The following is a 26,586-nucleotide window of genomic DNA, read 5'->3' as shown; positions in this document are numbered from 1 at the left end:
TACTGAAGGGTGAACTGTCAGGCTGGAGGGAGGTTACTAGTGGAGTTCCTCAGGGATCGGTTTTGGGACAATCTTATTTAATCTTTCTACTAGGATGATCTGAGGAATGGAAAACCTGTCTTATGAAAGGAGACTCAAAGAGCTTGGCTTGTTTAGCCTAACTGAAAGAAGGCTGAGAGGAGATCTGATTGCTCTCTATAAATATATCAGAAGGATAAATACCAGGGAGGGAGAGGAAGTATTTAAGCTTAGTATCAATGTGGACAGAAGAACAATGGATATAAACTGGCCATCCGGAGATTTAGACTTGAAATTAGATGATGGTTTCTAACAGTCAGAGGAGTGAAGTTCTGGAACAGCCTTCCAAGGGGAGTAGTGGGGGCAAAAGACATATCTGGCTTCAAGACTAAGCTTGATAAGTTTTTGGAGGGGATGGTATGATGGGATAGCCTAATTTTGGCAATTAATTGGTCTTTGACTATTAGTGGTAAATATGCCCAGTGACTTGTGATGGGATGTTAGATGGGGTGTGATTTGAGTTACTACAGAGAATTCTTTCCTGAGTGCTGGCTGATGAGTCTTGTCCACATGCTCAAGATTTAGCTGATTGCCATATTTGGGGTCGGGAAGAAATTTTCCTCCAGGGCAGATTGGCAGAGGCCCTAGGAGGTTTTCACCTCCCTTTGTAGCATGGGGCACAAGTCACTTGCTGGAAGATTCTCTGCACCTTGAAGTCTTTAAACCACAATTTGAGGACTTCAGTCGCTCAGACATAAGTTTGATATAGGAGTGGATGGGTGAGATTCTGTGGCCTGCATTGTGCAGGAGGTCAGACTAGATGATCATAATGGTCCCTCCTAACCTTAAAGTCTATGATTCTGTGATTGCCCCAGGAAAGAAACAGGTACTGAAGTTCCCCCCAAAGGGGCTCCATGCCACTGCCCTGGTGGGGGGGTGCCCTCCTTGTCCCTTGGGGTCAGGACAAGGGTCCCCATGATGGTGGTGTGGGCAGCCCTTTGGGGCCTGTGCTGGGGTTTTCCTCTCTCCAGCAGCCTGTGGGGACACATTGAGGTGCCAGACCAGGCAGTGACTGAACTCTCCCTGCTTCTTTCTTGCCAGCTGCTGTGAACCTGTGCGTCTCCCTGCGGGTGCCTCAGGCTGTCCCCATGGACCTGCGGATCGGACAGCGCTTCGTCAAGCCTGGCTCCGACACCGCCCTGCTGGCTCTCAAGCAGACCCAGCAGCTGCAGCACCAGCTCTTCTTGGCCAGCCTGCACCAGCAGCAGGTGGAGCAGTTCACCCACCAGCACATGCGGGTAGGAACCTCCCGGGCCTCTGGGGGGGCCACAGGGCCAAGCTCCAAATTGTGGGGACACATCACACCAGCAGCCCTTGGAGTGGGTTGGGGAGGCACTTGCCTGCTGCAGACACACTGGGAGCCTGCTCCAGTCCGTCAGCACAGGGGGAGTGGAGCTGGCAGCCACCCCTGGCTCTGAGCACAGCTGTGCTGGGGAGCAGGAGGCACCCAGATCCCAGAAGGACCAAGCCGTTGTCAGTGATCAGAACTTGAGGGAGCGCAAGGAACAGCAGTTATATCTGGCTTCCCAGGCAGTACCAATGGGATGGTGTTCCAGATAGTGGTCTGGGCAGATCCCTGTTTCCCCTGGCCTCTCATCAGACGTCAGCATTTTTTCTCTTCTCTGAGACAGGAGCGAATCCCAAATGAAATGGAGGAAGTTACAGGGCAAATGCTGGGCTACTTCTGCCAGCCTCTGGGTCTGAGCCATGCTGCCCAGTCCTGGCAACCTCTGCTCTCAAGCACACTCCACCCTGTAAAAGCAGCAAGGAGTCCTGTGGCACCTTATAGACTAACAGACGTTTTGAAGCATGAACTTTCATGGGTGAATATCCACTTCATCGGATGCATGCGGCGAAGTGGGTATTCACAGATGAAAGCTCATGCTCCAAAACGTCTGTTAGTCTCTAAGGTGCCACAGGACTCTTTGCTGCTTTTACAGATGCAGACTAACACGGCTACTCCTCTGATACCTCCACCCTGTGTGACCCTCTCCCTTCTTACCCCTTGAGAGCCTTGGCTGTCCATTATCCTGGCAGGTGCAGAGACATCTCCTGTCATTAGTTTTTTGTCCGGCCCTGAATACAGTGGCCCCAACGCCTCTTGTGTTCCATGTGTGCTCACATGGTTCAGTGCCGGGTCCGTGCAGCATGGCCAGTGGCAGTGAAAAGCAGGAAGTCACCTTCTGGTCTGGCTTTTCGTAGGGATCACGGGAGGCCACGGTTAGCAGTGCTTTTCCCTGTCAAGGCCTGAGAAGTCTGCAGTCCATGTCTATGTGAACACAGTTCTCCTGGTTACTGGGAACATAGGGATGGTCCAGCAGTGACCTCTCCCCTGTTTCTGGCAGTGGCAGCGCAGCTGCTTGAGAACAAGGGGCAAGGAAACCTGGAATGGGCCCAGGGAAGGGCTGGGGGCTGGATCAGATGGTGCAGAGCCAAGAGTTCTGGCCAGAGCAGAGCCAAGCTGGCAAGCCAGATCAATTCCCCAGGCCATGTCAGAACCTTGACAGCAAAGGTTGCATCACCAGGTCTCTGCTCTGTGCCCTGGCCACGTCCTTGACCACAAAGATCAGAACCTTCCAGACCCTACAGTAAATGTGGTATTGTAGGCAGGGCAGGATCAGTCCATCCCTGGAGCCCCAGCACTGATCCCTCCATCTGAAGCCAGGAAGAAGTCAAAACCAATGGCCCTGTTCTCAGAGGTCTCCGTTCCAGGCCGGTGGGACAGCTGCCAGTTCTGCAGCTCTCACTGCAGCTAAGGGACAGATGTTCCAGGGCTGCCTATGCTGACAGAAAGCTCAAGGGGTGCTCAGCAAGGGATACGGATTCCCCTTTTCTTGGTCTGGAGCCCAGCACAGCCCGTAAATCCCACACTTGGGGAAGGGCCTAACCTGGACCCCAACAGTCTCCTCTGGGTAACTGCAGCCCAGGCTCATCTGCCTTCACTGCCCAGTCCCTGGGACCCGCCTTTGTCTCCTTCCCGAACGACAGCTCCACTGCACTCTGGCTACCAATCTTGCCTTTCGTTTCACCCTGGCCCGAGAGCAGCCCTAGGACTGGCAGGAGCTCCCCTGCAGGGGAAGGACCTATTGGCTCCATTGTCATGGGATCCAGAAGCAGCAGGATGGGCCCCTTTGTCTCTTGCCCTCCCTGTTTCAGGGGACAGGTACCAGACTGCTGGTGCTCCACCCAACCAAGGGCCTACAATCAAGTGACTCCCGAGAGTCACTGTTGATAGAGTCCACAGGGCAACACTCTCCCTGCAGCCCCGTCACTCCATCATGTCTCCAGACTCAGGGCTGAGGGTCTTGGGCTTTGCAGCTGCACCTCCCAGAGTCTCTCTCCTGGTGCTGGTGCCCTGCTAAATGGACAGGCTCATGGAGAATGAGCCACTCTGATGCCTGCACCCAATCTGCTCTGGGTGTCCTGGGTCTAAGGTCCCCTGGGGAGCCCCGTGGTGGACCTTTGGGAGAAGATCTGCTCTCCCCTTGCCTTCCCAGGGTCTTGCCCGGGGTGGAGCTCCTGCCTCTCCTCCCATTTGGGCCTGGGCGAGGCTCCCCTTCTGTCCCCCCAGGATGCTGGTTGAGGAAGGGCTCCCCCCTCTCCTCCCCACAGGGATATGGGGCAGGACTCCCCCCCCACCCCTCCCCACAGGGGCCAGACTGAGGCAGGGCTCCCCCCCTCCTCCCCACAGGGCCCAGGCCAGGGTGGGGCACCCTCCTCCACTGCAGGGCTCTGGCAGAGGCGGGGCTCCCCTTCGCTTCCTGAAGGATACTGTCTGGGGCAGGATTCCTCCCTCCCTTCCCCCACAGGGCACTGGCTGGGGCAGGGCTCTCTTGCTGCTATGCTGATGCTCTCGCTCCCCCCTGCAGGTGAACATGGACTCCCCGCAGCACGAGGCAGAGGCTGGGCAGCAGGAGCAGGAACTGCGGCTACTCCTTAATAAGGACAAGAGCAAACGAAGTAAGAGCCCCTCCCTGTGTCCGTCTGTCTGTCTGCAATGCAATGAGTGCCATGGCTCTGCCTGGGAGTCTGTGAAGGGGGGGGCTCAGGCCCCCTGCCCGTTAGGTAGGGAGTGGATGGTTCCCACGTGGGTGCTCCCTACCAGTGCTGGGACTCTTGAGTTCCTGCTAAACAGCCCTGCCTGCATCATGGCACTGTGCTGCTTGTTCAGACCGTCCACGTTCCTGCGCAGGATGCTCCTGGCAAGGATGTGCTCTGGCTCTGCTTCTCCACTAAGGGCCTTTGCAAGCTGTGAAGGTCCCGCCTGGTGCCCACACCCTGCCCTCCTGCCAAGGGCAGCTGCAGAGATTGAACCTGCTACTTGACAGGGCAGGAACTGGTGAATCAGAAAAGCAAAAGGGATCCCCTTGGCTAAGCCTAGGTGAGTGCCTGGCCCTGCCCACCGCCCCCCAGAGCAGGTTGGGCCCCAGCCCGCTCCTGCTCCTCCTTTGCTCTTCAGGTGGCAGCAGCGCACACCAGTGTCCCTCCTCGTGCAGAGCCCTTGGCACTGGGATCGTCACAGAATGAACTGGTCAGGTTTTGGGAGCCATTTCTACAGGAGACCAGCCCACCGGGAGGGGCAGGAATCCATCTCCAAGACTCTGTGACTCAGGATACGAGCAGTAGTGCCACAGGCAAAGCTAGTGCAATCTTCCTTCCAGCTCTCCGCCATCCCAGCCCTTCTGTCTGCTGAGAGCAGCAGGAAGGACCTGGGATTGAAACTGCCAGTGGGCAAAGGTCCCAGGACAGAGCCAGTACCAGTGGGGAGGTGGCACCTCTGGACTCGATGTTGCTGTGAGCACCTTCATACATGAATGTCAAGTATCAGAGGGGTAGCCGTGTTAGTCTGGATCTGTAAAAGCAGCAGAGAGTCCTGTGGCACCTTATAGACTAACAGACATTAGTGGGTATTCACCCACGAAAGCTCATGCTCCAAAACGTCTGTTAGTCTATACGGTGCCACAGGACTCTTTGCTGTTCATACATGAAGCTGGTGCCCCATCTAGTGCCTGTCCCAGCACAGAGCTCTCAAAACAGTGAACTTCTTGAGTTACCCATAGTGCATCACACCTTCCTGTACTCTAGAAACAGCTCCAAACTGCAGCCCCACCATGAGCCTTGTCAGGGTCCCCTGCTGGTCCACTCAGGTACCCACCACACAGGCTGCAGAGAGCCCACTCTCTAGGCGTCTCAGAAAGCTCATTAACAGCCATTGTGCCTGATGTCTGGGAGCCCACCATAGCCGTCACCCTGGTCACCCATGAGCAACTCCTAACTCAACTCTCGTCCACACAAACTCTCTGGCCTGCGTGTGGCAATGCTCAGCCCTCAGGCTGGCTGGGGCTGTGGGCTAGAGCCCACGTACTGCTGTCACTGAGGCTGTTAATCCGCCCACTTTGCAGTGGGATCACAGGATAAACTACTTTCCCTCAAGCGCCCCAGGTGCCCAAAGGACAAACAAGTTCTCCCACATAGAGTGGCTCAGCTCCTTGCTGCACTAAGAATCATGGGCTATATCCCCAGAAGTCCTTGTGCCACACACCAGTAAATGCAGAGCCAGCGAGGACAAAGTTTACTAGACACACTGGAGTGTGGCTTTGCAGTGTCTCAGAACCGAATGCCGATCATCTGGGTTGACTCTACAGTGAAGACATCTGCTTGCAGGCTCAGGAGCTGAGCATGATGGGATAGGTGGAAGTGACATAACACCTTCCCAGAGCATGGGAACTGCTGACACTGTGGAAACATGCAAACGATCAGGTGTGGCTGAGAACAGTGTGATGAATGCTTGGCCACGCGGGAGCTTTGGAAATCAGTTGTGGCTCTTCTAGCCAGCTGGGCTGCCTTCCAGAGCCGTCACTCCACAGAATGCCTTCTGTGCACTTTCATTCACCAGCTTCCTGCTGGGAGCAACTGGCGAGCTCCCAGCCTGTGATCTTTTCAGTGAGCTCTCCTTATGTAGCAGGTAGAAGCAGGCAGTGTGCACAGTTCTGGGGCAGTTTGGGGAGGACTGGCACTGACCAGGAATGAAGTCTCAGCTGGTTTGATGTCTGCTTAATGGGTCAGTGCTGACCCCAGCAGGCATATGTCTGCACTGAAGTTGAAAGGTGTAATTTCCAACTCAGACAGACGTACATTAAAATAGCAGCGTAGCAGCCACAGCACAGGAGGTGGTATAGGCTAGTCAAGCAACTACAATCTGGATGCACTTGGGTCTCAGACTTGGAGTAGCTAGCCCCTCCTGCCACTTGAGCCACCATAGCTATACTTCTATGTAGGGACAAAATTAGAAAGGCCAAGGCACAAAATGAGATCAAACTGGCTAGAGACTAAAGGGTAACAAGAAAACATTCTACAGATACATTAGAAGCAAGAGGAAGACCAAGGACAGTGTAGGCCCATTACTCCGTGCGAGGGTTGTGGGGGGACAGTAACAGAAAATGTGGAAATGGCAGAGGTGCTTCATGACTTCTTTGTTCAGGGTAGGTGGTGACTGGATGTCTAACATATTGAATGGCAGTGAAAAGCAGGTAGTATCAGAGGCTAAAATAGAGAAAGAACAAGTTAAAAATTACTTAGACAAGTTAGATGTTTTCAAGTCACCAGAGCCTGATGAAATTTGTCCTAGAATACTCAAGGAGCTGAGGAGATATCTGAACTATTGGTGATTATTTTTGAAAAGTCATGGAAGATGGGAGAGATTCCAGAAGTTTGGAAATGGGCAAATATAGTGCCAATCTATAAAAAGGAAAATAAGGACAACTTGGGGAATTACAGACCAGTCAGCTTAATTTCTGTACTTGGAAAGATAATGGAGCAAATAATTAGATAATCAATTTGAAAACATCAAGAAGATAATAAGGTGATAAGTAACAGTCAGTTTGGATTTGTCAAGAATAAATCATGTCAAACCAACCTGATAGCTTTCTTTGACAGGGTAACAAGCCTTGTGGATGGGGGAAAGCGGTAGATGTGGTATAGCTTGACTTTAGTAATGCTTTTGATACTGTCTCACATGACCTTCTCATAAACAAACAAGGGAAATGCAACCTAGATGGAGTTACTGTAAAGTGGCTGCATAACTGGTTGGAAAATCATTCCCAGAGAGTAGTTTTCAGTGATTTACAGTCATGCTAGAAGGGCATAATGAGCGGGGTCTTGCAAGGATCAGTTCTGGGTCCAGTTCTGTTCAATACCTTCACCAATGATTTAGATAATGGCATACAGAGTACAGTTTGTGGACGATACCAAACTGGGAGGGGTTGCAAGTGCTTTGGAGGATAGGAGTAAAATTCAAAATGATCTGGACAAACTGGAGAAATGGTATGAAAAAAACAGGATGAAATTCAATAAGGACAAATGCAAAGTGCTCCACTTAGGAAGAGACAATCAATTGCACACATACAAACTGGGTAATGACTGCCTAGGAAGGAGTAATGCAGAAAGGGATCTGAAGGTCAGAGTGGACCACAAGCTAAATATGCATCAAAAGCAAGGCCGTCCCTAGGTTTGTGCGGGGCCTAGGGCAGAAGTAATGTCACTTCTGGGAATGACCACGCCAAGGATGTGTAGGAGAGGCCAGGTGTGCCCCTCTCCCTCCCCCCCCCCCCGCTTCAGCGGTACTGCTGGGCTCCAGGGGGCTGGGGAGGCTGCGGTTTTGTCGCTGTGCGCTCACCCTCCCGGCGCTCCGGGGCACATGCTCTCCCTTGGGTGGAAGGGGTTGGATTGAGAGTAGCCTCCCCAAGCCAGCAGTTCATCCACTGCCCATGCCGTTCTGGCTAGTTATGCTGGCCCACGGGGCCTGGAGCGGTTGCCCCAGTTCGCCATCCCCTAGGGATAGCTGTGGTCAACAGTGTAACACTGTTGCAAAAAAAAAGTGAACATCATTTTAGGATCATAGAGTCATAGAATATCAGGGTTGGAAGGGACCTGAGGAGGTCATCTAGTCCAACCCCCTGCTCAAAGCAGGACCAGTTCCCAACCAAATCATCCCAGCCAGGGCTTTGTCAAGCCTGACCTTAAAAACTTCTAAGGAAGGAGATTCTACCACCTCCCTAGATAACACATTCCAGTGCTTCACCACCTTCCCAGTGAAAAAGATTTTCCTAATATCCAACCTAAACCTCCCCCCACTGCAACTTGAGACCATTACTCCTTGTTGTGTCATCTGTTACCACTGAGAACAGTCTAGATCCATCCTCTTTGGAACTCCCTTTCAGATAGTTGAAAGCAGCTATCAAATCCCCCCCTCATTCTTCTCTTCTGCAAACTAAACAATCCCAGTTCCCTCAGCTTCTCGTCATAAGTCATGTGCTCCAGCCCCCTAATCATTTTTGTATCCCTCCGCTGGACTCTTTCCAATTTCTCCATGTCCTTCTTGTAGCGTGGGGCCCAAAACTGGACACAGGACTCCAGATGAGGTCTCACCAATGTCGAATAGAGGGGAATGTTAGTCTCTAAGATGCCACAAGTACTCCTGTTCTTTTTGCGAATACAGACTAACACGATTGCTACTCTGAAATCTGTCACTTAACTTTCAAACACTTGAACAGCAAATGTAACTTTTCCTGTCTGCATAGTAAACACTGGCATTTTTATCTGTTTGAATAATCAAAGTGGTGCTTTCCGTGCCTTTTTGGTTGCAAAGATTTTAACTGCTCCTGCTTCCTGAAGGTCCACAGTCTGGGCCAGCTCATGCTCTATTGAGATGGTTGCAAGGCTGATCAACCTCTCCTGTGTCATTATGGAGCATATATGTGTTTTTATTAACTTCAGCTTGGAGAAGCTGCATTCTCCACTGGCAACTGTTATAGGAAGTGTTAGAAGTACGCACAGAGCAACAAACACATTTGGAAAGAGGGTGGTCATCTTATTTGTGCACATATATTCCAGAACAGCCTTTGGAGTTGATCCTGCTGAAATGTATCTTGAAAGGGCTTTCAGTTCATCACCTGAATCACTCGCATCAATATCACGCATGTCATCACGTGTCAAAACTGTCTCTGATGCCCTGCATTGCTGGTGTAGGTCTTTTTCAGGTATAATGAGGAGCTTTGGAATATCATACAACATCCCAAATATACTGCTGTGTTCCTTGAGGTGCATGAATCGTTCTTCAACTGACTGTATTGCACAGTCTAGCACCTGGTTAAATAATTCAACTTTGAATTGGTGTTTAGAGTCTCTTACAGGATTATCCCATGCCTCATAATCAAAATGTCTTCTTCTTCAGTAACTCTTGTATTCCTGAATGGGTGGGAAAATAGCTTCAGTGTGAAGTTCCTCTGCCAACTTCTGTGCACTCTTCAGAAAGTTTTGAAATCCCTTATCTGACTGGTAAGATTGTAGGTATGACTTCGTTTTCTCCAGTTGTTCATTGCTCCAGATATATCAAGGTCAACACCTTGGAGTCTCTTGCTTACAACATTTATTTCAAACAGTATGTCATGCCACAACACTAAGAAAGTTGAAGTTATGTATGTTTCTGGTGATTCCATTTCCCTCTTCCCCTGTTCTCCCACAAGCAGTTCCTGTCATAGCATTATCCTTCATAATGGTGACTATGACATCATCTATCTTCCCAGTTTGGTGTGTGTTAGGCTTTATCGCCTCTTCTCAACTTTCCCATCATGTGGCACTCAGTGGTTGCAGTGTCAGAGAGGATGTTCCCAGATGTTGCTTCAAAATTTGCCATCGATGAGTTGATGCAGAGAAAAATACATAGATGCTTTGAATTACATTAAAAGATTCAGCAGCCTCACTAGAAGCTGAATGAATGAGAACTGCATGGGACAAAAGAAGCTCCAGGGTTCAACTCTCGGATCCATATCTGCACTCGTCTGTTCTTTCCTGTCATATTGGCGCCATTATCATAGCCCTGACCTCTCATGTCCGCTATCGCAATTCCCATGTCTTCCAGCTTTGTAAGAAGCACGTTTGTCATACAAGCTCCTGTAGTATCATCAGTGTCAATAAATTCTAGAAGATGCTCTCTGACAGTCATCATTGCAGAAACATTTTCACTAGGTTCTGTTGTTGTTGTAAAACTCACCATTAAAGTCATTTGTTCCGTATGGCTGATGTCAGGTGTGCAGTCCAGAATAACAGAGTAATATCTTGCTGACTTCAGATCTGCCACAATCTTCAGTTTGACTTGTGTTGTCAGTAACTGTATGATCTCATTTTGAATTCTTTTTCCAAGGTGGTGTGTGTACATTTCTTGGATGGTGACTCTTCTTAGATGCTCCTGAAGTACAGCATCAAACTCAGCCATCAGCTCCACAGTTTTAAGGAAGTTTCCATTGTTTGGCACATACAGCTGATTTGAAGTGCCACACAGTGCTAGGTTTTGGGTAGCAAGCACTCTCACAATGGCAATGAGCCTTTTCAGAACATTTTGCCAATAAAGAGACTGTGATACAGCATGGCCAGAGGGCAGCAGAAGAGGGTTAGAAGGGAGCCTTATTCCCTGTAAGGGGAAGAAAGTTTGCTATAGATTAACTAGAGCACCTGAAGCCAATTAGAGCACCTGCAGTCAGTCACATGATAAAAACCCCCTGCTTCAATCAGTGTGGGAGTTGGAGCAGAAAGGATTGGTATTGGGACAGAGAACAGTCTGAAGGAGTTGGAGCAGAGAATATTGGTGTTGGAGCAGAGGAAAGTTTGGAGGAGTGCTGTGGTGGGCTAAGAAGTCCAAGACCCTAGGTAAGGGGCAACTGGCTTGTGCAGAGGGAGGGCAGGAAGCCCCTCACAAGCTGAAGGGCAGGAGAGGGAAGTAGCCAAGGGAAAGGAACTACCAGTTCAGGTGGTTCACCACTATCTTCAGGGCCCCTGGGCTGGGACCTGGAGTAGAGGGCAGGCCCAGGTCCCTTCCTCTCCACTCTTCTCCTCAAGGACACTAGTGGGGCAATTAGTATTCCAATTCAGGGGCAAGAAATGGCGCCCTGAACCCACCCCAAAGAAGAGAAAGTGCGAGACCCATCGTAATAGTGCCGGCAATTTGCCACAGAGACTCTGATGCAATCTTCTCTTGATGCTGATCATCTGTGGTGACCTTTAACTTTAATCTCATCTCAAGCTCTTTCCACCTATGGAATGCTCTCTGGTGATTTGCTGCCTTCTCATGGCATGCCAGATTTCTAGCCAGATTTTTCCAGTCCTTTTGTTCCTGTAGAACCCAGTGTGGCTGGAACATTAGACTGGAAGAGTTTGCAACAAAAACAGTGTGCAGCATTCTGGGTTTTTGAGTACATAAGCCATGGCCTCTCCACTTTGTCAGCATTCGGGATTTCACTCCAGTAATGTGTTGGATGGAAACTTCTATTTTCATTGTCTTTGGGGAACATGAAGTTTTTCACTTGCTGTGGCCCATGCAGTACAAGAAAGTCCCTCAGGCTACTGCTCAAGTGGGTGCACAGCCCTGGATCATCTAGACTTAAGGAACTAAACTCAGCAGCAGCTGGTTCTTGCACCTCCACCCTTCTCTGATCTACACTTTTATTTGGGAATGTGCATGGTTACATCCATTTGAGACGGAGATATGGATGCTGCAGTAGCTGCCAGGTCACCTGCACTCTGACTAACTGGAAGATCTGGCATCTCCTCACCACTCATATCCTCACTGGGGCCGGAAGGCTCACCGTGGACATTTGTGTCTGTGTATCTCAGGAGAGCTCCTTCCTGCTTAGATAGAAAAGCTTCCTTTGCTTGCTTTCTTTTTTGGAATGCTGCCCCAGAGGGGCGTTTTCTTCTTTCACTTATGACTGCGGTTCTGTGCCAGCTACAGTGGCTCTCAACACTCAATTGAAGGGGACAAATAAGCAGGCTGGTAGCAGGGCCTGAGAGAGGGAAGATGTCAGTGTCTTAAGGGCCTAACTGGTTCCTGCTACTTCAGCTGACTGCCTGTTCTCCTCAAGTGGGTTCAGGGAAGCAGCAAGAAACAGGAAGCTCCCTGAGATGCTGGTGTTAATCAGTCCAGGCTCCTGGGGGTGCTAGAGACGTACATAAGAGGCTCCTCCTTCTCTCTCTCCCTGCATCTCCTGCTGCTCTCTGTTATTCCCTCTCACCTTTTCTCCTGCCCACCTGTTTTGTCTCTTGTGCCCTCCTTCTTCCAGCACAGCACTCCACCATCTCTGCATCTAGAGCAGAGAGAATACATATGCACCAGCAGCAGACACAATTTTCTACACTCTGGGTCCTAGTGGCACCCCCCCACAGTCTAGCACCTGACGCGGCCGCCTCAGTTTGCCTTATGGTAAGGCCAGCCCTGATCACTACTCAGTGCAGACTATATGGTCATAGCAAAAGCCATCTTGCTGTGTCTGAAGTCCATGCTGGCATATGTGATCCTCTCCAACCAAACCTATGCTGTCCCAGGCTGGAGTTTATTTGATAATCTATATCTGGTCTGGGACCTTTTCTGTCTGATATGTAGAGATGTTTTGTCTCTCACTTTCATGTCCCTCAACCAGGAGAAGGCATTTGACAGGGTGGACCTCGAGTATCTCATGGGAACTGTGTGAGCAATCAGCTTCAGTCCCCAATTTGTGAGGTTCCTCCAGGTGCTGCACGCCTCTGCAGAGTGTATAGTCAAGTTCAACTGGGCCTTGATCAAACCAGTCATTGATCAAACCGGTCATCTTTGGTCGGGGAGTGTGTCAGGGCTGCCCTTTGTCTGGCCAATTATATGCCATTGTTGTCAAGGCCTTCCTTTGAAAGCGATAGATGGGGCTGGTGCTCCACAACCCAGCTTGGAGGTGGTTCTGTCAGCGTATACCAACAGTGTGCAACTTCTGGCCCAGGATCTAGAAGACATGATTGGAGTGGAGGCTTGCCAAACCATCTACTCAGTGGCCTCCTCTGCCAGGGTCAGCTGGGTCAAGAGCTCTGGCCTGTTGGTCCGCGGTGGGTGTCGTGTAAGCTCCCTCCCAGCTGCACTTCATACCATCCAGCGGGGCACAGGTCTGCTACTCGGTCTGGGCTTCTATTGGCCACCGATCCCTCCCTACTAGAAAATAGGACTGACTTGGGGGCCAGGGCGTCTGATGGGTTGTGGGCATGGACGGGGCTTCTCTGATGCCTCTCCCTTCAGAGAAGGTCACTGGTTTTTAACAAACTAGTCCTGTCCATGCTCTGGCAATGTTTTAATAGCCTGAGCCCGCCCTTGTGTACCCTGGCCAACCTCCAGATGAAGGTCCTGGAGTTCTTCTGGCCACAAAAGCACTGAGTCTCTGCAGGAGTGCTGAGGAGGAAGAGGGAGGGCAGGGCCTGATATGTATTTGCATACACTTTCCACACTTTCCATCCCAGGACCTGCAGAGGCTCCTTTATAATGCTTGTAGTCTGGCCTGGAGCCAGCTAGGGCATACCTTCCTCCACCTCCTCTGAGGGCTCTGACAATGACTGGCAGCTCTTTTATCTATATCTGAGAAGTCTCCCTTGAGACCTTTCTGAGCTGCCAATCTTTTACCAGGATGGTCTCAGGACCTGGAGGTTGGTCTCAACAGCCTGGTTTGTTACGACCACTGAAGGTGTGAACCTCTTAGTTGAACCCCTGTTCCACGCCCAAGTCTTATGACACACGAGGTGGAGGTCCTTTCAGTGCACTGGAGGTTGGTCCTGGCTGGTGTCATCAGAGACAGAGACCTTCTGGACCACGGTTGGTGGGATTGGGTGTACCCTGGTACACTTGCTCAGTGAGTGGGCTTACCCACCCTGCATGTCCCCTGCTGTGAGCTCCAGGAGGTAAAGGCTGCCCTGCCTCCAGCCTCTATAGCTTTCCCTGAGCAAGTCCTGCAGCAGGGTGTTCCTTGCCTGCCCATCTGCCTGGCCTTCTTGAGCTTGAGGTCAGGCCCTGACCCTGCGAGCCCCCCTAGTTGCTTCAAACTGCCTGAATGAGCTAACTTAGTAGGATCCAGCCAGTCTGTTTCTGAGCCACATCATGGGAACAGCTTGTGCCTCACACTGTTCATTTCTTCACCCTCTTGTCCTGCCCTGATACAAAATGTCGGGACCTGCTGCCATCTCTGGAGGGCAAGAAGCCCCGGTGGGCCAGCCTGTATTCCACCTTCGTACCACAGTCTGCTGGGGATATAAGTTAATGGCTGCCTCACGGGGCTGTGAACACAGGAGAGTTATGTGGTTTTCGGACTCCCCTGACATTTGTTCTGCTTGTGGCAAGAGGGAGATCCTGCCGCGTGCATATTTACAGTGCACCAGGTCACAGCCCCTTTTCTGCCCTCTCCAGAACCTCTTGTTGAGGTTCTGGCTGCACTTTTCCTTGCACTCTCTATTTGCGGCCCCACGGGGTTGTAGGACCACTTCATCAGCCTCCTCCTGGCGTTGGCCATATTGGCCATATATCAGTCAAGGAGGAGGGGGTTGGACAGGGGCTGCAACTGAGACTGTGGGGCTCAATTTTGTGCACTTGTCCATTCATGTCTCTGGGCAGAATGCCTCTGGGTGACATTCTTGGACTCTTTGGAGGAGCAGTGGGTTCTGTCCAGTATTCTCTGCTTGGTGTCCCCCTCTGGGACCCCAGTTGTAAACCTGTGACCCTCACTCCCATTCCTCTTTTTTCATTTGTTGTGTCCTAGAATCAGTTGATCCCTGTGTTTTTTCTAGTTATTCCCCTCTGAAGAGGCGGAGGACTTTTTGATTAACTAGAGGGCTCCATCATGTACATGGGAACCTCACAGGTCATAACAGGCCCGAGTCCTTATATCTCCCAGCTGGGAATCCGAGCCAGTCATTAGCCACTTCTTGGCTGGATCTGCAGATTCTCAACATCTGCCTGCTGGGCTTTTCCTTAGGGCAGGGCTTAAAGGACAGACCCCTCTGCTTAGCTGACACTGCCGCAACATTGCCGCTTGCCAGGCTGGACGCCCAGTGCTCTGCAAAGTTACACATTCTCTGGGTTCCTGCACTAAAGGAACTGGACCAAAGATGGACTGGGGCAGCCAGTGGAGAGGAGAAAGTGGTGCAGGATCTGCAGGGAGCGATGCAGCAGCACTGTGGCCTTGCGAAGTGAGTTGCGGCTGTCGAAGCAAGAGGAGTGCATTTAAAGCATGGCCCTGTGGCCAGCACAGTGTGCCAAGGGAAGGGCAGTGGATTACAGGCTGAGCTGGGGTCCAGGACAACACAGAAAAGGTGAAGTTAGGGTTGAGAGTTTGGTGCCTCACAGGATCAGGCCTTGTGATTCTGTGTGCCAGCCTGCAGTGGAGACAAGAGCCTGCCTCCTGACTGGCTGTGTCCAAGGAAGTGATCATGGTCAAACTCTGCTCTCAAGCTGGGATTTGGCTTTGAATGAATTTTCTTATGGGACTGTGTGTGTCTGTGGTGTGTGTGTGTGTGTGTGTGTGTGTCCTCGCTTGGCAGAACGAGAGCCTGATCTGGGTACTCTATGTATGTATGTGTGTGTGTGCACAGCCATGCGCAGCCCTGTGAGGCCCCAATCTCAGATATTGTCGCATGCGTGCACAGCACCTAGCACAAAAAGGCCCCAATCTCAGTCACTCTGTAGCAAGGCAGCTCCTGGCATAGTGGGACCTCTAAGCAAAGCACTGATACAGTAATAATAGAAATCAGGAAGGAGATTATGAAGCCTCAGGGGCCTTTCTCAGAGTATGCAATGAGACCTGGGAATTATGTAGCACAGGGGTGGCACAAAGGTTTCCATTCTGGGCCAAGTGTCCACAGCTGGCTGCCCGAGTGGGCAGTACAGAGCAATAGGGGCTGATGAAGGTGGGGGATTGACTGAGAATCTAATAGCATCTGAGCAAGGCTTGGCAGGGATGTGCTAGAGGGGCCCAGCTCTTAGGCCTGTGGAGCCAAGTCACTGTGCTGTGGACATTGGCCACTCGGGTATGTGCTACCTGCCTGCAGGTGCCCCAGGACAGGAAGTCAGTGGAGAGGCCGCTCATGTTATACTGGGAGCCCTGTAGGAGGCTCGTGTAAGTTCCCAACCCAGGATACTCATTCCCCTTCTCCCTGCAGGTGCTGTGGCGAGCACGGTGGTGAAACAGAAGCTAGCCGAGGTCATCCTGAAGAAACAGCAGGCAGCTCTGGAAAGGACCAGCAACCCCAGTGGCCCTCCCATGCCCTACAGGTGAGATAGAGACACCTGGGCATCCCCAGACCCCCTCCCCCTCAAAAAAACTGTACAGGTGAGATCGAGACACCAGAGCTTCTCTTCCTGCTCTCTTCTCCCCCACCCCCCCCACCATATGGATGAGAGAGAGACACCTGAGCATCCCCAAGACACACCACCAGGCCATACAGGTGAGATGGAGATACTGGGCTTTCACTGGAGAGAACCCGTCTCCTGATGGGTAGGCCTGCATCTGTCTGTGGGGCAGGAGCTCTCACAGCCTCTGTGTCTGTGGAGCACAGCAGTGGGTGCGGTGATCCTGTGGGGGACGCTCTGTTCACCTAGGTTCCTTAGGACTCCGCAGCTCTGGCAGCCCCTCTAAGCTGGATTTTTCTGTGGTTTGCAGCAACCAGGGAGCTCCCTCTAGTGTCCAGACCTGGTTTTATCTGCTCTCCATGGGAACCTGGCAGGCACCCACTGCTCACACCACGACAGGCCATCTCTGGAACTGTAGCTAGAGCCCTGCAAATCTGCAGATAGCCACTTTAGATCCCCAGGCCATTTTTGCGGATCACGGCTCGGATGTGGATCCAAATGTTGTATCTGTGCAGGGCTTTAACTGTAGCATCTCTGGAGTGTCTATGCCTTAGATCCGCACTCTGGGTGGAGGCACTTCCCATACAGACTGTGGGGGAAAACTTTGGACAGAGTGATGCACTTGTGCACCTTTCCTGGGGGCATAGGCCAGGCTGGGGCAAACCCGGTACTACGGGAGGGGGGCTGTGCTGGACCAAGGGAATCTGGGCCGAGGGTGTCCCAGCATCAGGGACGGGGCTGTGCTAGACCGAAGGTGTCTGGGGGCTGTCCCAGCATCAGGGACAGGGGCTGTGCTGGACTGAGGGTGTCTGGGGGCTGTCCCAGCATCAGGGGCGGGAGGTGTGCTGGACTGAGGGTGTCTGGGGGCTGTCCCAGCATCGGAGCAGGGGCTGTGCTGGACTGAGGGTGTCTGGGGGCTGTCCCAGCATCAGGGGCGGGAGGTGTGCTGGACCGAGGGTGTCTGGGGGCTGTCCCAGCACCAGGGGCGGGGGCTGCGCTGGGATGAGGGTGTCTAGGGGCTGTCCCAGCATCGGAGCAGGGGCTGTGCTGGACTGAGGGTGTCTGGGGGCTGTCCCAGCACCAGGGACGGGGGCTGTGCTGGACCGAGGGTGTCTGGGGGCTGTTCCAGCACCAGGGGCTGGGGCTGCGCTGGGCCGACAGTGTCTGGGGCTGTCCCAGCACGAGGGGCAAAGACTGCGCTGAATCGAGGGGGTGTCAGCCCTCTCCCAGCAGCAGCGACAGGGGCTGCACTGTGATGAGGGTGTCTGGGGCTGTCCCAGCACCAGGGGCAGGTTCTGTGCTGGGCGACGGTGTCTGGGGCTGTCTCAGCACCAGGGGCAGGTTCTGTGCTGGGCGACAGTGTCTGGGGCTGTCTCAGCACCAGGGGCAGGTTCTGCGCTGGGCCGACGGTGTCTAGGACTGTCCTAGCACCAAGGGCGGAGGCTGTGCTGAACCGAGGGGATGTCAGCCCTCTCCCAGCATCAGGGACAGGGGCTGCTCTCGGATGAAGGTGTCTCGGGGCTGTCCCAGTGCCAGAGGTGGGGATGCCCTTTCTTGAGCTGGTAGGGCAAACTCAGTGGCATGATGGGGCCAGGCTGCACCAGGCTTTTCCAGGGGAATGCCAGTGCTGCAGGGCTGAGAAGAATCCTGGGGCCAAGGGCCGGTCTCTTACTTTGCTGCTACTTCCCTGCAGATCGCTGGAGCCCCTGGATACTGAAGGCCCTGCCCCTCCTGTGCTCAGCCCCTTCCTGCCACAAGTCCCCAGCAGTTCCATAGACCCTCCGGAGCACTTTCCTCTGCGGAAAACAGGTAAGGTCATGCCATGCTGGCTTCATGCCCATGGGTGCAGGTGTGACAGCAGGGTGGACTCAGCCCACCTTCCTGGCCTTCTCTTCCGCACAGATTAGGGCCTGTGTCCTGGCAGGGAGGTGAGACTGGTACTGGCTAGGGAGTGGGAGGGGGTTGGGCTGGCGCAGAGGTGTGCAGGTCTGAAGGTGACGTTGTGACAGCCCCAAGGGTCATGCCTGAGCCCAAGAGGCCAGTGCAGCAGCACCTGTATCAATGCCATAGCGCAAGGACACCACTAATGAACAGCTTTGTCTGCTCGCAGCATCTGAGCCCAACCTGAAGGTGCGGTACAAGCCCAAGAAGTCGGTGGACCGGCGTAAGAACCCACTGACCCGCAAGGAGAGTGCACCCCCTTCCCTGAAGAGGAGGCCAGCAGAGGCCATTGGTGAGAGTCTCTTGGGGTGACAGCAGGAACATGGGGCTCCAGGGAGAGCAGCTGCTGCACACTAGGGCCCCGCATAAACCCTGCTCCCGAGGCTCCGTGCAGGGGGTCACACATGCCAATGGAGCTGCAAGGGTGCTCAGTGCACAGGGTTGGTGCTGTCCCGTGGCAGCAATGCTCTTTAAGGGAGCCTCGTGCCAGGTGTGATGTGCTAATAGCCAGGCAGGGCCAGGCCCGCCCAGGCCCAACCAGTCGGGAGGGCAATGCTGGAGCTGCGCTGGGTTGTTTCTCTGACCTGTCAGAGACTTGAGGGGTTAATGGGCCCAAAGCAGTCCCAGCAAAAGATGCCAACCCAGTCCGCTGGCCATGGCTGCTCAACCCCTGTTGGGAGCAGCAGGACATACCCATGTATGGCGCTGGACCTGAGGATGGGAGCTCTTCCCACTAGCACAGCTGGGCAGATGGTGGCAAACTCCAGGGACTGCCCCATGATCGCGCACCCTGCCCTGTCTCAGGACTGGGTACAGAACCAGGTACAGTCCCTGCAGCAGTGCCAACTGCCTCTGCCTGGTGCACTGCCATGAGTATATGTTCTCAGGGCATGAACTGTCCTTGCCTGCCTACCTGGGCTCAGACAGCTGGTCATGGAGAGTGCTAAGTCCAGATGGCATTGAGTGTCACCCAACTGGAGAGGGCAGGGCAAGGGCACTGTGCAGGAGCCAAGGCTGGTGTAGCTGGGAGGGGTGAAGTAGCCATGAGGGGACGCAGCACATGTGAGGGAACTAGGCTGTGTCCCTGCGAAAGGAAGCTGGGGTACCTGATGAGAGGGAGGGTACAGAGAAAACAATGTGCATGCAGCGGTGAAGGTGCCCAGCCCCCTTGTGCCCTTGGGTCTGTTCATCCTGCCACTCTCCAGTCTGACTTCTCTTCCCTGTGCAGACTCATCCCCCAGCAGTAGCAGCACCCCTGTGTCTGGCTGCAGCTCCCCCAACGACAGCCTCCCAGCGGAACATGGAGTCCCCCCATCCGGGCCCAGTGTGGCCCATGAGGTATGGAGCCATGAGGTATGGAGTCGAAGGGATCCAGGAGTCCAGGACGTGCTGCCTTGGGTGGGGTCACTGGGGACATGCTGTCCCTGGGGAGAGCATGGGCTAATGGATTCTGCAGTTCTGTCCCCAGATCTCTCATGGGCGCCGGGGCCTGGAGCCAGGACCAGGAAACTTCCCCTCCCAGAATTCCCACTTCCTTGAAAACTACCAGCTAAGAATTCGTCCCAGCTTTCTGGGCCCTGCAGCCCTCCCTTCCCCCAGCAGCTGGTGGCACCCCAGCCAACCCTATTGCTCCCTGACTAGTCAACAGCCACTGCACTGCTGCCTTGATGCCCTCCAGGTCCCCCTGCTGCTCCCTGTCTTGCACTGTGTCCCTCTGTTGCCTTCTGGTTGGTGGTACTGTCTTCCCTGCTGGGGTCCTCGCTGCCACCCTTTGCTGGCACTGGCCCTGTAGCGCCTGCTGCCCCACACAGCTGTACCATGTCTGGAGACTAATGTGTTGTGTTTGGTGCAGGCGTCACTCGCCCAGCACCTGATGATGCAGGAGAGCTCGCTGGCCCAGTTTGCCCTGCAGAGCACGGCCTCCCTTCCGGCCATCTCGCTGGGACTGCCAGCTACTGCCAGTGCCAGGGTAGGTAGCTGGGTCACAAGGGACTCTGGAATCCTGCTGAGGGCTCATGCAGGGCAGAGGGAGCCCAACCCCACTTCTGAAGGCCAGGATCGCAGCACGCGCGGGTTCACTGAGCAGCAGTCCTGCATGTGATGCAGCACCTCATGGGTTTTCAGACCCACAGGGTCCTCCACACACCTTGGGACACAGAGCCAGGGGGTCCCTTTCCTCTAGACTGTGCCAGTGCTCATGTCAGGCCTTAGGACCCCTCCCAGGCATCATTGTGTGCTCCTCTATCCGCGCTCTGGTACACTGCTGATGGACTCCGTGTCTCTCTGCAGGGCGATGCAGACCGCCGCTCTCTCTCTGGCTTGGCACATCGGGTGCCAGTGCTGAACGGGCCCGTCCTCTCGGGCACCCACGCATCCATGTTCATACCAGCTGGCTTGGAGCAGCATGAGCCCGGAGGGCCTCTGTCCCCTCGGCTTCAGCCTGTCATTATTCTTGAGTCCTCGGTCACCCACGCGCCACTTGTGGCAAGTACGTATTGCTCCCACCTGACCAAGGGTCCTGGGGCTGAGGCTGCAGTCCCAGCGCCAAGTGCAGCTCAGAGCCCTGCTGACATGTACCTGAAAGGGGCTCTGGGGTCTCAGCAGATTTCCTACAGTGCTGTATGAGACCCCCCGGCATCACTGAGAACTGGGCTTGCTTAACAATCTGCCCTCTAACCAGCTGGCACATGAGCAGTAAGATAGCTAATGCTGCTATGGAATTCCACATTGTTAGGTTTCAGAGTTAACACTCATTGAGATGCCTTGGGAAGCTGCTAGCTGTCAGGGGTTGCTTCAAGCAGCCTGCACGCTCAGGCAGACGCCCCTGTGTAGCTCAGCTCCAAACCCTGCTGGGATTTACTCAACTTTCCAACTGCGGCCAAGGGTAGAGCTGATTTGTCGTGAGGGATGGGGGTGAGTCTTCCTCTACCGACTCTCAATCTCCTCCCTCTGGGCTTCCCTCTCTATGGCTCGCCCAACCCTTCTGCTCCAAGTGTGGAACAGAGGGGGAAAAGCGGGTGAGGGGCAGCCAGAGGTCTCCCCCAGCCACTGCAGGCTGCACAGTGGCGGGGCAGTCGGGGTGAGAAGGGTGGGAGCTGTGACCAGCCGTAATGCGAATGCCCTTTGCTGCTCACTTCCCAGCCTGACACATCCTGCGCTTGCGGCTGGCACCTGGCTGGATTTCCAGCTGGCCTACAGGTCAAGGCCTGCCCCTCTGCGCTCTGTGAGAAAATGGAGCTCACCTCCCGCCCCCTCCCCCAGTGAGTCCCAGGGAGATTCCCCTCCCCCAGGGAACACCATGGAGATTCCCCCCTCAGCCCCCACTGAGAACGTGCAGCTGCAGGTGCTGGGCATTAGCCAGTCTGTCCTTGGGAAGGGCTTGCCTATGGTGCCCCTGGAGCCAGTGACGTAGCCAGGTGGAGGGAACAGGGGGAGCAATCCCCAAAAAAGGCGCCACCCACTGTGGCACTTTGGTCATCCGGCGGCGCATTTACTGACGGGACAGCACTCTGGGTCTTCGGTGGCACCTCGGCGGTGGGACCTTCACTTGCTCCACAGGTCTTTGGTGGCATTTTGGCGGCAGGTCCTTCAGTGCTGCCAAAGACACCCAGAGCTAGTGAAGGGCCCACCACTGATGTGCCGCAGAAGACCCGGAGCACCGCCGGGTGAGTAAAAATTAAAAAGGCACCAAAATATTGAAAAGGTGCCAGTTGTTCTCAGTGGGAGAGCAGCTGCTGCCCCTCTCCCCCCCTAGCTACTCTACTGCCTGGAGCATGGGTACTCAGGGCTGTAGTGGGCCCAGCAGGGAGCCCCAGAGCTGACAAGATGGGAGAAAGGGCAACAACTGTACCAGCTCCCCCCACCCCCCCCCCAAATTGTCTGTAAGGGCTGTATAAATAAGTGAAATGGGAGGGGATGAACCTCAGCAGACACATTGATTTCTGTCTGTGGGGCTGCACAGAGCCCCAAAGGGCAGTGTGGGGGCCTGAGCTGCAGCTCAGGGCAGGCCAGGGGTCACAGACCAGATTGGGGGATGATAATGTCACACCCTAAGCCCACTGCCATTCCTGAGCACCTGGTGCTGCACCCAGCTCCAGCCCTGCCTCACCAGTCTCTCTCTCTGCAGTGCCAGGCCTGGGGTCGGTCCCGTTCCACTTCGCCCACTCACTCATCCCTACCGACCGGCTGTCGCTGGCAGGCCACCACAAACCACTGGGGCGGACCCGCTCTGAGCCCCTGCCCCCCAACTCCAAGGCCATCCAGCAGCAGCTGGCGTACCAGCAGCACCATGCTCAGTTCCTGGAGAGACTCAAGCAGCAGACACACTTGGGCAAGGTAAGAGGCTAACAGGCATGCAAGCTGGGCAACACCACTGCCAGGGCAGGAGGGCACCATGCTGAGCAGCATCTGGGGACTGAGGGCACTTCAGGTGCATGGTGGAATGTGGCACTCAGCACCCAAGCTGCCAGGCCAGACAGACACAAGCAGCTGCTTTGACCTCCCTCGGTCCAGGACAGCGAGTAAGCTTCCTGGCGTCTGCTGCTGCCAGTACAGCTGCCAGCTTAGCAGTCTTGGAGCCCCTCCATCTGGGGTACCCACATGTCACAATGCTCCCAGCATCCCCTGAACAGAGCATCCCCCTATCACCCAGGGTAAGCTCAGCCCACCCACGCAACACTCTCCCTCATCATCAGCCCTGCAGAGAGCTTCCCCTGTTACCCCAGATGGTATGCAGGGAGGGGTATCTCACCCAACCCCACAGAGTGCCTCACATCACCCCCCGCATCACAGAGTTCCTCACATCAACCTCTGAACCCAGCTGCCCCCACCTGGTGTTCCGCACCCCCGCACAGCTCCCCCCTCACCCCATCATACAGAGCTCCTCCCATCTGGGTTTCCCATCCCACACACAGCTCCCCCCTCACCCTGTCATACAAAGCTGCCCCCCACCTGGGGTTTCCCATCCCCACACAGCTCCCCCTTCACCCTGTCATGCAGAGCTCACACACACACACACACCTGGGGTTCCCCACCCCTGCACAGCTCTCCCATCACCCTATCACACAGAGCTCTCCCCCACTCCCACATAGCTCCCCCTACCTGGGGTTTCCCATCCCCACACAGCTCCCCCCTCACCCTGCCATACAGAGCTCCCACACACACACCTGGGGTTCCCCACCCCCACACAGCTCCCCCATCACCCCATCATACAGAGCTCCCCCCACCTGGGGTCCCCCACCCCCACATAGCTCCCCCCCCGGGGTTTCCCATCCCCACACAGCTCCCCCCTCACCCTGTCATACAGAGCTCCCACACACACGCATCTGGGGTTCTCCACCCCTGCACAACTCCCCCATCACACAGAGCTTCCCCACACCTGGGGTCCCCCACTCCCACATAGCTCCCCCCACCTGGGGTTCCCCACCCCCGCACAGCTCCCCCCATCAAACCCTCAGAGCTCCCTGCCACCTGGGCTCTGCCACCCAGTCCCTCAGAGTTCTCTGGCCTCTCTTGTCCTATTCCCCATCCGGCTCCGTTGCTCACTCATAGACTTAAGACCAGAAGGGATCATCATGATCATTTAGTCTGACCACCTGCACATTGCATATTCTGTTTAAACCATAGGTTAAATTCCCCCTTCCCAGCTCTGACACCACAGAGCCTTGCCTGTGTCCCTGTTCCTGTTCCCATCCCCTGTTCCCATTCCCCCTTTAGCAAAACATGATCCCAATTCCCCCATCCCCAGTCCCTGTTCCCATTCCCCGCCCCCTACTTCCTGATTGAATGCAGACTATATGGTAAAACTTGAATACTGCTTATGTTTAACTATGTTGCGCAGTTAAACCATAATAATATTCTGGTCCTCCTCCGTATTGGCAATATCCCCCAGCTTTGTGTCATATGCAGATTTTATTAGCACACTCCCACTTTTTGTTCCAGTGTCATTAATAAATTTTTTTATAAGATTGGTTCCAAGACTTATCTTTAGGAACTCCACTAGTAACCTCCCTCCAGCCGGACAGTTCACTTTTCAGTATGACCCACTGTAGTCTCCCCTTTCACCAATTCCTTATCCACCTTTCAATTCTCATATTAATCCCCATCTTCACCAATTTAACTAATAATTTCTCATGTGGAACTGTATCAAATACCTCACTGAAATCCAGGTAGATTAGATCTATTGAATTTTCTTTGTCTAAAAAATCGGTTCTCTTCTCAAAGAAAGAGATCAGGTTGGTCTGGCACAATCTGTTTTGTAAAACCATGTGGTATTTTATCCCAATTGCCATTTACCTCTATGTCCTTAACTACTTCCTCTTTCAAAATTTATTCTTACTGAGGTGAAACTAACAGGCCTGTAGTTTCCTGGATCACTTTTTTCTCTTTCTTAAAAATAGGAACTATATATTAACAATTCTCCAATCATAAAATATGATGCTGAGTTTTCAGATTCATTAAAAATCATTGCTATTGGGCTTGCAATTTCATGTGCCAGTTCCTTTAATATTCTTGGATGGAGATTATGTAGGCCCCTCGATTTAGTTCCATTAAGTTTAAGTTTGACTTCCACCTTGGATATGGTAATTTCTGTTTCCATATTGTCGTTCCCATTAGCCACCTTGTCACTGCCCCTAAGCTCCTCATTACCCTTATTAAAATCGGAGGCAAAGCATTCGTTTAGACCTTGGGCCGTGCCTAGCTTATCTTTAGTCTCCACCCCATCCGCAGTGTTTAGCATCTCCACTTCTTCTTTCCTTGTTTTCTTTTTATTTATATGGCTATGGAACCTTTCACTGTTGGTTTTAATTTCCTTTCCATGGCCCAGCTCTGCTTGACTTTCAGCAGTTCTCACTTTCCCCCTAGGCTTTCTGCCCTCCAAGAGATCACTTGCCTTGCTGAACCTTCCCACCTTCCATTCCTTGTAGGCTTTCTGCTTTCTCTTAATCACCTGTTTCAAGTACTTGGACATCCAGATTGGTCTTCAACCCATCCCCACAATGTTCCCCCTGTCCTTGTGATGCAGGCTTCAGAGAGCTTCTGAACTTTGACTTAAAGTAATTCCAGGCCTCCTCCACATTCAGATCCTTGAGTTCTTCAGTCCACCCCACTTCCCTAACTAATTCCCTTCATTTTGTAAAGTTTGCCCTTTTGAAATCAAGGCCCTTCATTTCAGTCCTATTTTTGTTTATCCATCCATTTAGTTTAAAGTGAATTAGCTCATGATCACTCAAACCACGGTTGTCTCCTGCAACCAGCTCTTCTATTCCCCTCACTACTCATCAATAGCAAATCTAAAATGGCATCATCTCTTGCAGGCTCAGTGACTGCTGGGTGAAGAAATCTGTCAGCTATCACATCCAGGAAAGTTTGGGCTCTGCTGTTATTAGTAGCACTTGTCCTCCAACCTATCTCTGGGAAGTTAACATCTCCTATCATCACACAATTCTCACTAGTATTTATTTCATTAAATAGATTAAAGAAGTCTCTGCCCATATCCAAATCAGATGCTGGGGGCCTGTCTCGGGAGCCTCTGGTAGCTTTCTTCCTCAAAGTGATTTTGACCCATCCTCCTGCAGCTAATGACCAAGTCCAGTGAGAAGCCTCGTCTGCAGCAGATCCCCTCCTCGGAGGACATGGAAGCCAAGGGGGGGCTCCCAGAGGGAGGAAGCGAGCGCAGTGACCAGCCTAGGGGCCGAGTGGAGCTCACGCGGCCAGGGGTCAGCACAAAGGAGCCTGAGCGGAGCCTGAAGCTGATGCAGCCACAGGAGGAGCTCGTCTTGCAACAGGTACCTAAGGGCTGGCAGGGATCTGGGCACCAGGGGTGCTGGGCACAGCACCAGCCTGCAGCAGCCCTCACTTCACTGGCCATGGGGAGTGTGGCTGCCCAGCCAACCTAGTGGCATCAGTGTCCTCTCCAAACCCGAGCATGGGGTGGGGAGGGGCCTATGTGCAGCTATCAGGACTCATCGCCCCCACCTGCATTGCTGGCTGGCTGCCAGCTCCTCTGTTTTGGAGGGCACAAAACCCCGCTGGGCAAACGCCCTCCCATGAGAGGACGGGATGGTACTGAAGGGGGCATGACTGGGGAGCACCTGTGGGCCTGCACGAGGGCTTCCTGGGCCCACCTCACTGCCCCTCAGCCACCAGCTCCAGCCTGCTCCTGTTGCTCTGTGCCACAGCACTGAGTTGGAGGGGCTCTGCTGAGGATTCCTAGATGTTAAGGCCAGAAGGACACAGCAGGAGCTAAGGCTGCCCGACACCCCCATCACGAACCCCTGTTTCTCCAGAGAAGGCTCGGAGTAGTGTGCAGGTAATGAGGCTGGGGCCACGCAGTGAGGAGAAAACCAAGTGCTGGCTGGCTGCTCCTTCAGTGAGCGCTGCCC

The 26,586-nt window shown here is 53.6% G+C and overlaps 1 protein-coding gene across 8 annotated transcripts in view; it reads left to right on the top strand.

The window, feature by feature from the left end:
• Positions 1–26,586, top strand: part of HDAC7 (histone deacetylase 7) — a 260,685-nt gene that overhangs the window by 212,132 nt on the left and 21,967 nt on the right. For 6 of the 8 annotated variants that reach the window (XM_050925794.1, XM_050925796.1, XM_050925795.1 and 3 more), the window contains 10 exons: positions 1,120–1,316; positions 3,948–4,038; positions 16,072–16,183; positions 17,955–18,070; positions 18,372–18,494; positions 19,431–19,540; positions 20,055–20,171; positions 20,492–20,690; positions 22,329–22,537; positions 25,780–25,989. In XM_050925794.1, the coding sequence (XP_050781751.1) occupies positions 1,120–1,316; positions 3,948–4,038; positions 16,072–16,183; positions 17,955–18,070; positions 18,372–18,494; positions 19,431–19,540; positions 20,055–20,171; positions 20,492–20,690; positions 22,329–22,537; positions 25,780–25,989 (1,484 nt within the window). The remainder of the gene's footprint in view (positions 1–1,119; positions 1,317–3,947; positions 4,039–16,071; positions 16,184–17,954; positions 18,071–18,371; positions 18,495–19,430; positions 19,541–20,054; positions 20,172–20,491; positions 20,691–22,328; positions 22,538–25,779; positions 25,990–26,586) is intronic. The other 2 variants (XM_050925799.1, XM_050925798.1) reach the window with 1 other exon arrangement.

This window comes from Gopherus flavomarginatus, chromosome 16 (assembly GCF_025201925.1).
Source record: "Gopherus flavomarginatus isolate rGopFla2 chromosome 16, rGopFla2.mat.asm, whole genome shotgun sequence".
NCBI classification, from domain to species: Eukaryota; Metazoa; Chordata; order Testudines; family Testudinidae; genus Gopherus; species Gopherus flavomarginatus.
Note: the sequence above shows the minus strand (reverse complement) of the source record. Positions and strands in the feature narration are given on the sequence as shown.